Consider the following 11675-nt stretch of genomic DNA (forward strand, 5'->3'; position numbering starts at 1 on the left):
AAGGAGTAGCGACTTCAGAGCGCGGGGATGCTGCCTTGCCACTCTCCAAGCTGGCAGCTGCTGCCCTCCTCTGGCAGGACCTTGGCTCCTGTTTTGTGCCAGAAGTTGAAGGGTACGTGGCTAGAATTAGGGAATCAGAATGGTTTGGGGTTGGAAGCGACCTCCAAAGGGCATCCAGCCCAACCTCCCTGCATCCTCCACTAGAGCAGGTTGCTCAGAGCTTCATCAAGCCTGACCTTGAGTATCTCCAGGGATGAGGCCTCAACTACCTCCCTGGGCAACTTGTTGCAGTGCTCCACCACCCTCATGCTGAAGAACTTGTCCCTCACATCCAATCTGAATCTGCTCCTCTTTCATTTCAAACCATTGCCCCTCATCCTGCCACTGCAGGTCTCTTCAAACAGCTCCTCTGCAGCCTTCCTGTAGGATCCTTTCAGGTATTGAAAGGCAGCTCTAAAGTCCCCCCCGAGTCTTCTCTTCTCCAGCTCCCTCAACTTGTCCTCAGAGCAGAGGTGCTCCAGCCCCTTGATCATTTGTTCCTCCTCTAGCCCCACTCCATCAGGCCCATGTCCTTCTTGTGTTGAGGGCTCTAAAACCAGGCTTAATATAACACTCCTGACCTGTTGCTGTCAATCCAGGCTTCACCTTCCCCCATGGTGGCTTCACCATGGACTGTTGTGTTTTGCTCACAGGGTGACAACGTGGGGAACTTACCATGGTTTAATAATATCTGCTACTTGAAGGGGGGATGGAGTGGGGAGGATTTTTATAGCTCTGCACAGCAGAAAGCCTGCTCCAAGGTGTGGAAGGAAAAGTTTCCCCAGAAGAAGCAGGACTTGCAGCCTGCCTGGCTGAGGAATTAGAGCAGCCTGGCACTGAGCAGTCATACAGTGCATGTTTATTGAAGAACAGTTTTCATTTCAAGAGACTGAAATCACAGCTTCACTTTGGCTGTAGGCACGACCTCAGCTGCCTCCTCAACCACCACAGAAGTGGCCTGGTGAAGCTGGCACCCAACAAGTAAAAACTCATTTAAGAACTGCCTCACACTTTCCCCAAGACAACTCTTCCACAGACAACACAAGACCTGCTTCAGTTCTCAGTACACCATCAGAGGGCTCTTCCAAAGGTACTTTTGAGGAATCATGTCAGGTTTTTTGTTCATGTTTTTGGCCTTTTTCCTTGTGCTGCCCTGCTCTAGATCAGCAGCTTGCTTGGTAAGCACCTGCAGGACAAGGAGAGTCAGAAAGCAGCACACCAGGTTTAAAGAGCATGAGGAAAGTACAAAGCTGGGAAAGCTCAGCCTGTCTGAAACTTAAGTGCAGGCTCTACACAATCCCATCTTTCTGCAGGGATAGGTCCAGTGGAAGTGGTGCATTTAGTGCTGCTGTGGTGCTAAAGACAGGAGCAATCATGTCAATGGCATTTCTGTGTGGCTGCTTGGGGCCTGCTTTATCCTGACTAGGCAAAGTTAGGGCAGACCAAGCTGTTTCTAGAGCAGTGGCAATGCATGCAAGCTCTCTTCCTAAATTCAATGTTTCAGAGAAACAGTTTAGCTTGAAAAGTTATGTGCTACACTACAAAAAACACCTCTAAGGAGCATGTGGAGCCTGGTGGGGGGGGGGGAGGCTTGGTCCCCTCAGTCGCTGGCACAAGAAGTCACTCATCACAAGTGCTTAAGTAAAGTCTCATTTATCACTAAGCAAAGTGTTTGTGGGAGCAAGCACATGGAAACTGAAGTCCTTAGTCCAGTTTTTCCCTTTACACAAGCTTCTGTTCAAAGGTTTTTAACTCTGAATGAGTTGTCTTCAGCACAGAGGAGATGAAACACAACGTCCAACAGCACAGCTGCTAAGTTCTCTTGGCTTTCAGCAGGCTACAGCAACAGCCTCTTTGAGCTGGCCTCAGCTGCTAAGTCCATGCTGGGGCATCACAGCTCCTAGTGTTCAGCAGGTAGTGCACTGCCAGGGAGCTGTCTGATCACAGGGCTACAGCTGGGATCCTGATCACCCAGCACACAGAGCTCCACACCAGGCACTGCTGTTCTGCTACCAGTGAGTAACCAGTGCTCACCACAGGATGCACACCAGATGCTGAGGATCAACCCTCTCAACCACATGCTGCACCGAGGACAGTGGTGGAACCTTTCAGGTCTTGAACTGCCAACACATCCTCCTCCTCCTCCTCCTCTGTTGGAACTGGTTTGCACAGCAAAGGTGAGGCTCTCACATCCAACAAGAGGTGGTGCTCTTAACCTCCTTCCCCCTATGTTTCTACTAATGGATGGAGAACTGAGGGAGCGACTGAGTCCTTTTGATGCTGATATCTAATTCCCTGCCTCTCCAAGTCTCCTCTGTGCCTGAAGCCAATTTGTTTTACTGGGTAAAATACTGAAGTCTTATCACAGGTGCCACCAGCTCTTGAGGAGAGGGTAAAGCTTGGTTTGTACTTATGCCTATCTCAAAATTACTATGGGATCCTCCTTAGTCACAAGCTTCAAGGCAGCCAACAGACCACACCTGCTCCAGTTCACACACCTCTGACTTCAGCAGAATCAAACCTATGCCAGGAAGGAATCTGGACCACGAGTTTATGAAACTACTCTTTTACACAGTTGACTCCAGAAGCTTCACCTGTTGGTATGGGAATAGTGTGATGTAAAACCTGATGATCCCATCCAACTGTGGTGAGCAAGGCATCGTCTGAAGGGGACCACGACAAGCCTTTGACAAAGTCTCGGTGGGAACGGCTCCTGAACCTGCAAGACAGAGACACTGTCAGCCACTGAGGGCTTAGGGCCTTCTGCAGTTCCTGACTGCTGCTGCTCCCCTGTTGGAAGGAGCATTTTCACCTTCCTCTCAGCACATGGTTAAATAAACAGCTTCAGGAGAAGGCAACCATAAACACTCTGTCTGGTACTTACACCTCGGAGAGGTCGGAGTCGAGAACAGCTACGGAACAGTCTTCACTGATTGTAGCCAGTAAGGGTGAGCTGCAGGACAGAGGAGGTCACAGTCAGAACACTCAAAGACATAGAATCAGTCACAGGATGGCTTAAGTTGGAGAGGACCTCAGAGATTATCTAATCCAACCCCCCACCATGGGCAGGGACACCTCTCAACTAGTTTCAGCGGCTCAAGGTCTCATCTAACCTGACCTTAAACACTCCCAGGAAGGAGGCAGCCACAACCTTTCTGGGCAACCTGTTCCAGTGTCTCCACACCCTCATACTGAAGAGCTTCTTCCTCAGATGCAGTCTAACTCTGCTCTCCCTGAGCTTCAAACCATTCCCCCTAGACACCCTCAGGAAAAGTCCCTCTGCAACCTTCCTGTAGGATCCCTCCAGATATGGGAATGCAGCTCTAAGGTCTCCCTGAAGTCCTCTCTTCTCCAGGCTGAACACTTCCAGCTCCCTCAGCTTGTCCTCACAGCAGAGCTGCTCCAGCCCTTGGATCATCTTTGTGGCCTCCTCTGGACTTCAAAAGCTGCAAGCAACTTAGGGATACCCTTGTGAAAAGCACATTTCCCAGTAAGCCTGACCCAGGAACAGCAAATGAAGAGATCTCACAAAATTGGCTCCCCCACTGTTCAGCAGGTTGGCAGCACACCAAGTGACAACAGCAGTGCCAGAAAGTAAATCCCTCAGCAAGCAGAGGTGGCTGGAATTAGCAAAGGCCCAGAGGGACTGGGTCAACAATTCTGAAACCTCACTGTCCATCTGCCTGATGAAAACACCAAACCCAGGCCTCTCTGGGAAGACTGAAGGTTCTCAGTGTGTGCAGTCAGAGCCTGCAAGTCATCACCAAACCCTACCTATGTGCAGAAAATGCAAACCCTGTGACACTTCGGATGTGCACAGAGGAGCTGAGGGCAGCATCAGGATTCTTTGTGTCCACCAGGGCAACCGTTCCACTTTCATCACCTTCAGAGGAAAGGAGAAGGAAGGAAATCAGCAAAGCTGCCACGTGGGCAAAAAAAAAACCTTGGTAAAAGCCAAACAGGATCACTTCTTACCCAAAGCAAAGATGTCACTTTTCTGTGGATGCCACATGACTGAGGTAGGGAGGTAATTACAGGCACTGCAAACTGGGAGGAGTGGGAAAAGAGTCAGTACAAAGATATTCCTGCACCATCTCCTTCAGCAGCTGCACTAAGACAAGCATTTGGAAGCTCATTGTATTTCTGTGATGGTGCTGGACTTAGTTCTAGCAGCCTTCTCTGCCCAAACTGCCTCCTCCTCCCTAGAGCTGAAGTTAGCCCATCATCGAGTCAGCCACAAAAGAAAGTCTTTCTTCCCAAAGTCTCACACACACACAGCAACCACACACAGAAACATACCAATTCGAGTAGCTGGCTTGGGGCATCTGGTGTCCCACAGCAAAGTTCTGCTGTCCTAGAAACCCAAAGTGAACAAGAAGCTTTTAACAATGTCTTTGTGGCAAGGGGGAAGGCACAACCCCAGATTCCCTGCAAACTGCTGCTGAGCCACGTTCCAAACCACCTCCTCCTGCTTTGTGTTAAAGTGATGCTGCTCCTTCAGCCAGCCCCAGGAGCTCCCCACATCTTAAACAACCCCACAGAGATCAGCGTGGCAAGCTGGAACACTGAAGTGACACAGGTATGCAGCTGGGAACACAGGAGGTGATGCCTCACAAGTGCATTTAACAGTAAATAACTGAAGTTAAACCACATTTTCATCAGGCAGATTTAGGCAGAGAATGAGCTTTACCTCAGCACAGGACAGGAACATGGTCTCCTTACCAGGACAGGAAGCCACACTTGTCACTGCACCAGCATGAGCTGCCAAAAGCACAGAAGGACAAAGAGCATCAAAAACTGCATCCAACTTTCCCACTTATTCCCAAGGACCTCTGAAAGCACAGCAGTAAAACAAAGAATACTTTATGCCCAAGCACAAGGTAACTTCTACCCAGGTACAGCCAACTGCAACTTCTTAGCAAACCCAGGAGCTGCCAAACCCACCCAGAGCCACTGAAGCCACATCCCTGTGACATGCATCAGCCTGAGGATGTCTGTCCAGACAGGAGGTCAGTTACAAAGGGGCTGGTTGGGAGAGGATCAAACAATGCATGGCCTCTGGTGTGGCTGGAGATCACAGTTCCCCATCTTCAGCAAATGAGCTGCTGTTCAGAACATGCATGAGACAGGAGATCAATGATCACATCCAGGTGCAAAAAGATTTCAGTAGAGAAGAAATACTCTAAAAAATGCTTAAAGAGGCAGTGTAGACTAAGCCTTGGAGCATTCAGAGAATCAAGCAGGTTGGAAGAGAGCTCCAAGCTCAGCCAGCCCAACCTAGCACCCAGCCCTAGCCAATCAATCAGCCCATGGCACTAAGTGCCCCAGCCAGGCTTGGCTTTTCTGTGGGGTAAAACAAAACAACAAAGAAACAAGGCTGTGCCAGCAGCTCCACAGCCCCCAGAGTGGCTGAAAGCTGGGGGATAAGCAGCACTGCAGCCCCCAGGGAGTGGCTTGAAGCTGGGGGATAAGCAGCACTGCAGCCCCCAGGGAGCGGCTTGAAGCTGGGGGATAAGCAGCACTGCAGCCCCCAGGGAGCGGCTTGAAGCTGGGGGATAAGCAGCACTGCAGCCCCCCGGGAGTGGCTTGAAGCTGGGGGATAAGCAGCACTGCAGCCCCCAGGGAATGGCTTGAAGCTGGGGGATAAGCAGCACTGCAGCCCCCCGGGAGTGGCTTGAAGCTGGGGGATAAGCAGCACTGCAGTCCCCCGGGAGTGGCTTGAAGCTGGGGGATAAGCAGCACTGCAGCCCCCCGGGAGTGGCTTGAAGCTGGGGGATAAGCAGCACTGCAGCCCCCCGGGAGTGGCTTGAAGCTGGGGGATAAGCAGCACTGCAGTCCCAGCGATGGGGCTGGGGTGGAACTTACCTTTGTAGGAGTGCAGCACCGTTTCCTGCGGCAGGTCCCAGACCTTCACGCTGCGGAGAAAAGCCAAGCGGTGAGCAGGCAGCACCGACCCCCGGGCCCGGCAGCCAGGCTGGCGATACCCACCAGAAGTCCCTGCTGCCGCTGACAGCCTGCGTGCTGCCCGCCAGGACGGCCACGGCCATCGTGATGTCGTCGTGCTCGTATTTACAGAACTTGTTCACGATCAGCGTCTCCTTCTCGTCCAGCTCCCACAGCTCCACGGCGCCTGCGGGGGAAGCAGTGGGGGCACCCCCCTCAGGAGGAGGGCACCCACCGCAACAACGGGACAGCTCCCTCAGGAGGAGGGCACCCCCCGCAACAGCGGGACACCCCCCGCAACAGCGGGGCACCCACCTCAGCAGAGAAAGGTCCGGGGGGGATTCCTGTTGCTTACCGGTGTCAGAGGCCACCAGGATGCCCCTGTCAGCCACCCAGCACAGGTCAGCGACGCCCGCCTCGGTCTGGACGCCGGCGGTGCAGAAGCCCTCGCTGGGTGCGCGGCGGGGGTCGGCGAACACCCAGATGGAGCCGGTCCAGCAGCGCCCGCTCAGCGCCGAGGCGCCCAGCAGCAAGGCCCCGTCTGCGGGAGAAGCGAAAGGAGAAGCCCGCTGAGCACCCGCCGCCGCTCCCCGAGGGGTCGGGCAGCCCCGACGAAGCCCCCGGTCCCGCTTCCCCTTCGGTCCCCCGGGGCCGGCGGCCCGCCCGCGGCCCCGCTACCTGCGCGGTAGTGTGCGCGCTCCAGCTGCCGCTCCATGCAGGCGGGGGCGTTGGGCGGGATGCTCCACTCGGGGCCGGGCTCAGCCGAGGACTCCCCATCCGCCGGGTCCGGCGGGGGCTGCTCGGCCGGGGGCTGCTCGGGCGGCGGCGCCTCCATGGCGGCAGCGGCGGCAGGAGCGGGGCCGGCGGCGCCCCCCACGTGCTCCCGCGCCGCGCGCGCCGCCGCCTCTCGCGAGAGCGGCAGCCCCGCCCCGCCCCGCGCGGCCTCGCGAGAGCGTCGCTGCCGCCATCTCGGTGCGGGGGCGGCGGCGGTCACCGGGACGCGGGGTCGAGCCGCAGCCTGCCTGTGCCGCAGCCTGCCCGGTCCCGCAGCCTGCCCGGTCCCGCAGCCTGCCCGTGCCGCAGCCTGCCCGTGCCGCAGCCTGCCCGGTCCCGCCATGCTCTCTCGCCTCGTCCTCCGCGCCGGTGAGCCCGGGGGGGCACTACGGTGTCGCTGGGGCGGGGGCGGCGGCGGTGGCGGTGGGGGGGGACTGTCGCTGCCGAGCCGTGCCCTGACTCGCTCTCTGCCCCTTTCCCCCCGCAGCCCCGGCCGCGCTGCGCAGCCTGCCGCCTCCCGTCGCCGTGGGGTGAGTACCGCGGAGGGCTTCGTCCCAACGCGCTCCGAGCTTTGACCTCTGGTGGAGGTGTGCTGGGAGCTCTGCCAGGCTGCAGGAGCGGGCCGGGAAGCGCCCCGGGGAAGCCGCCGGGGGTCGCGGTTCAGTGCCGTTGTTCTGGGCGTTCGGCTTAGTGTTTTCTTAATTAATTCTGTTCTAATTAAGGCTCTCAAAACAGCCCGGGCCGGAAGGAATCCGTGTGGGTTCGGTCGGCAGAGGTGTGCCTGGCGAGGCTGCCCGGCGGAGCTGAGGCCGCACCGCGGGCGCTGTGTCGCTGCTGTTCCGCCGCTCGCCCCAACCGAAGCCTTCTCCCTTCTCCCTAGGGTGCTGCACGCCGCAAGGCCGCTGCATACGAGCCAGCAGCGCTCAGCTCCTCTGCCTCCTCTGCCTGAGAAAGGAGGAGAAGTTCGTCATGGTTTGATCCCCGAGGAGTTTTTCCAGTTCCTCTATCCTAAAACGGGAGTTACAGGTGGATAAGGGCTTGGGTGCTCTCCTCTGCTGAGCGGTGTGGTTTGTGGTGCAGGCTCAGTTCTGTCCCCCGCTCCTGCCTGCAGGGAAGGTGACATGCAGAAGGCAGTGACAGCTGGCAGGAGCAGAGGGAGGCTGTGAGGAGCCAGCCAGCGCGGCGTGCTCTGCCTCTGCAGCACCTCTGCTTTAAAGCAGGCTGAAAAATCGCCACAGGCTTCGTTTTCCAGGCAGATTTATTTGCCTGCTGACCCTCAAAACCTTTAAACGAGAGATCTGTGCCTGTTTATGAACAAGCAGAATCATAGAATCAGCCAGGTTGGAAGAGACCTCCAAGATCATCCAGTCCAACCTATCCCCCAGCCCTATCCAGTCAACCAGACCATGGCACCGAGTGCCTCAGCCAGTCTCTTCTTGAACAGCTCCAGGGGTGGGGACTCCACCACCTCCCTGGGCAGCCCATTCCAATGCCAATCACTCTCTCTGCCAACAACTTCCTCCTAACATCCAGCCTAGACTTCCCCTGGCACAACTTGAGACTGTGTCCCCTTGTTCTGTTGGTGATTGCCTGGGAGAAGAGGCCAACCCCACCTGGCTACAATGTCCCTCAGGTAGTTGTAGACAGCAATGAGCTCTGCCCTGAGCCTCCTCTTCTCCAGGCTAACCAACCCCAGCTCCCTCAGCCTCTCCTCACAAGGTTTGTGTTCCAGGCTTCTCACCAGCTTTGTTGCCCTTCTCTGGACACCTTCCAGCACCTCAACATCTCTCTTGAATTGAGGGGCCCAGAACTGGACACAGCAGCAGGTCCCATGCAGGGTGCAAGTGGCAACTGCTTTTAGTGAGCAGCTTTGCGGCTCCGTTGCCCTTCGTGGTGCTGAGTTTTTACTCATGCTAACAGAGGACACTTCTGAGCCTGATCCTGATTTTCCTACCTCTAGGTTTTGTGGCTTTACTGAGCCTCTTTTTTGCTGTGTGGAAATAATTCTGCTTTGTTGTTTTCTTTAGGGCCTTACATGCTGGGAACAGGCCTGCTGCTCTACCTGCTGTCTAAGGAGATCTATGTGGTTAACCATGAGACAGTGGCAGCTGCCTGCATATTGACAGTGATCATTTATGGTGTGAAAAAATTCGGGCCTGATGTAGCAGCTTTTGCTGACAAACTCAATGAGGTAAAAAAAGAAGCTGTTATTTTAACTTGGTAGTGTCATAGAATGGCAGGGGCTGGAAGGGACCTGCAAAGCTCAGCTGGTCCAGCCCCACTGCCAGAGCAGAATCACCCAGAGCAGAACACACAGCAATATATCCAGAGAAGGAGACTCCACAACCTCCCTGGGCAGCCTGTGCCAGTGTCTCCCCACCCTCACTGTAAAGAACTTCTTCCTAACACCCAGTTTCAATCTCTAGGATGTCAGAGGTGACCTTCAGATCCCTCATTTCCCTTCATCATACTTTTGTTCTGAAGCATTCTTTTTCCTTCAATTTCTTCACTCAGGAGAAAGTTGCTACTGCTTTGGCTGTGAAGAATGAGGCCATTAAAGATCTGGAGACTGCCATTGAGCAGGAGAAGAAAGAGCAGTGGAGGGTGGAAGGCCGCAGCTACCTCTTTGATGCCAAGAGGGTATGGGTCTGGCTCTGCTCTTTGCTTCTGTCTCCCCCTCATGCATCCAAGCCCCTCCTAAATCCTGCCTCTTAAATTGCCACTGAGTACAATCATAGAATCAGTCAGGGTTGGAAGGGACCACAAGGAGCAGCCAGTTCCAACCCCCCTGTCATGGCCAGGGACACCCTACCCTAGAGCAGGCTACCCACAGCCTCAGCCAGCCTGGCCTTAAACACCTCCAGCCATGGGGCCTCAACCACCTCCCTGGGCAACCCATTCCAGCCTCTCACCACTCTCCTGCTCAACAACTTCCTCCTTGCCTCCAGCCTGACTCTCCTCACCTCCAGCTTTGCTCCATTCCCCCCAGCCCTGTCACTCCTTGACAGCCTCAAAGGGCCCTCCCCAGCTTTTTTGTAGCCCCCTTCAGATCCTGCAAGGCCACAAGAAGGTCACCTGGGAGCCTCCTCTGCTCCAGCCTGCACAGCCCCAACTCTTTCAGGCTGTGCTCACAGCAGAGCTGCTGCAGCCCTCTCAGCATCCTCCTGGCCCTGCTCTGGACACTCTACAGCGTCTCCACATCTTTCTTTAAATGGGGGCTCCAGAACTGGATGCAGTACTCCAGGTGGGGTCAGAGGGGGAGAATCCCCTCCTTGGCCCTGCTGGCCACACTTCTGCTGCAGCTCAGGCTCTGCTTGGCTTTCTGGGCTGCAAGTGCACACTTCTGGCTGCTGTTGAGCTTCTGGTCCAGCAGCACCCCCAGGTCCCTCTCTTCAGGGCTGCTCTCCAGCCTGGCACTGCCCAGCCTGGATTGGTGCTTGGAATTGCCTTGACTGAGCTGCAGGACCTTGCCCTTGTTGAAGCTCATGAGGTTGGCCTGTGCCCACCTCTGCAGCCTGTCCAGGTCTCTCGAGTAACAACCCTTTGAGCCTGTGTGGTCCAGCAGTGGTTCTGCTGTCAAATGCCTTCTGCTGGTGCTGCTGTGCTGTTGCCAAGCCCTAACCCTTGGTGTGTGCTGTGCCCAGAACAATGTCGCCATGCTGCTGGAGACGAACTACCGGGAGCGGCTGATGACTGTGTACAACGAGGTGAAGAAGAGGCTGGACTTCCAGGTGGCCATGCAGAACCTAAAGCGTCAGAAGGAGCAGGACCACATGATCCAGTGGGTGGAGAAGAGTGTTATTCAGAGCATCACACCTCAGCAGGTACTCCTCGGGTCAAATCTGCTTTGCATTCAGTCGATAAATGGTTGCTGTGCAGCGATTCTGGTTTAAGATAGAAGAGGTCACCTCGAGGTGACTTCTGTTGGCCCTCATCCTGTCACTGCAGGCCACTGGAAACAGTCCCTCTGCAACCTTCTTGCAGTCCTCTTGAGGCTGCTGTAAGATCTGCCTGGAGCCTTCTCCAGCCTGAACAAGCCCAGCTCCCTCAGCCTGCCCTCAGAGCAGAGCTGCTCCAGCAGTCTTCTGGTGATTTTCACGGCCCTCCTCTTGGCCTTCTCCATCAGGTCCATGTTTCTATGTTGAGGGCTCCATAGCTGCACAATGTGAGGGCCTCCATAAGGTCTTTTTTCTGACCTCTCCTTTCTCTGTCTCCTGCAGCAGAAGGAGAGCATTGCCAAGTGCATCTTGGACCTGAAGGCGTTGTCGAGGAGCGCGCAGGCAGCAGTGTGACCACGTCTGATGCCACTGGCACCTGTCTCTTGACTTACTGTTGGAAGCTGTATGGTTCTAAAGTGTCATTAAAGAAACAAACTCACCAACTCCTCTGCTGTCTTCACTGGCACGAGCAACATCATCATCAGTCTGTGTCTGAAGCAGCTGAATCAGTCACATGAGACACCACAGTTGGGGGGGGGTTACTTGCAACTGCAGCATGTGAGGCTCTCTTCCTTCTTTGGTCATGGACACTTCCAGAAACACAGAGCTTTAGAGAAGAATCCTGATGGCAACAGCAGCGAGGTTTTGGTGCAGAATTGTGTGTGATAATGACCTATAGGTAGTGCCTAATTATGAATGTGTAGTAAGAGCTGAATGAAGTGCTTGTGCTCCCTGTCAGCAAGGTAGAAACCTCAGCCAAAGTGGTTGGGTAAGGATTGCATCCTCAGTGAAAGGGGCTCAGATAATGAGTAGGTTTAAGGTTAGGTGAACAGCTGCCCTTGCACTTCTGGCTATCCAATTCCTTCCTTTTTAAAGCCTTCCTTATATTAAATGGCCTCAAACTGCACCAGGAGAGATTTAGATTGGATGTCAGGAAAAAGTGTTTCTACTGATAGAGTGCCCAGGCATTGGAACAGGCTG

At 55.0% G+C, this 11675-nt stretch overlaps 2 protein-coding genes across 2 annotated transcripts; one reads left to right on the forward strand and one right to left on the reverse strand.

Annotated features, from left to right (window-relative positions):
- Positions 1–876: 876 nt before the first annotated feature.
- WDR77 (WD repeat domain 77) lies at positions 877–6857 on the reverse strand. The gene is made up of 10 exons (XM_064173739.1): positions 6661–6857; positions 6338–6523; positions 6028–6169; positions 5905–5954; positions 4730–4800; positions 4339–4393; positions 4015–4086; positions 3814–3922; positions 2924–2992; positions 877–2758 (listed from the first exon to the last, which is right to left on the reverse strand). Exons 1-10 carry the CDS (start codon positions 6815–6817, stop codon positions 2599–2601), a joined length of 1071 nt encoding a protein of 356 aa, XP_064029809.1. The 5' UTR covers positions 6818–6857; the 3' UTR covers positions 877–2598.
- Positions 6858–6931: 74 nt separating this feature from the next.
- On the forward strand, positions 6932–11137 carry ATP5PB (ATP synthase peripheral stalk-membrane subunit b). Its single transcript, XM_064173822.1, has 7 exons — positions 6932–7125; positions 7244–7286; positions 7637–7782; positions 8784–8947; positions 9271–9396; positions 10401–10580; positions 10977–11137. Exons 1-7 carry the CDS (start codon positions 7098–7100, stop codon positions 11046–11048), a joined length of 759 nt encoding a protein of 252 aa, XP_064029892.1. The 5' UTR covers positions 6932–7097; the 3' UTR covers positions 11049–11137.
- Positions 11138–11675: the final 538 nt, after the last annotated feature.

The sequence above is a fragment of the Pogoniulus pusillus genome, chromosome 39, assembly GCF_015220805.1.
Source record: "Pogoniulus pusillus isolate bPogPus1 chromosome 39, bPogPus1.pri, whole genome shotgun sequence".
Taxonomy (NCBI): Eukaryota; Metazoa; Chordata; class Aves; order Piciformes; family Lybiidae; genus Pogoniulus; species Pogoniulus pusillus.

Bases quoted from the DNA above. Each gene is read 5' to 3' on its own strand.
- WDR77 (XM_064173739.1), bottom strand. From the start codon at position 6,817: ATGGAGGCGCCGCCGCCCGAGCAGCCCCCGGCCGAGCAGCCCCCGCCG. The intron at 6,524-6,660 runs GTAGCGGGGCCG...CTTCTCCCGCAG, and splicing joins GCGCGCACACTACCGCGCAG to ACGGGGCCTTGCTGCTGGGC. The intron at 4,801-5,904 runs GTAAGTTCCACC...TGCTTTTGGCAG, and splicing joins GGTGCTGCACTCCTACAAAG to CTCATGCTGGTGCAGTGACA.
- ATP5PB (XM_064173822.1), top strand. From the start codon at position 7,098: ATGCTCTCTCGCCTCGTCCTCCGCGCCG. The intron at 7,783-8,783 runs GTGGATAAGGGC...TGTTTTCTTTAG, and splicing joins TCCTAAAACGGGAGTTACAG to GGCCTTACATGCTGGGAACA. The intron at 9,397-10,400 runs GTATGGGTCTGG...TGCTGTGCCCAG, and splicing joins ACCTCTTTGATGCCAAGAGG to AACAATGTCGCCATGCTGCT.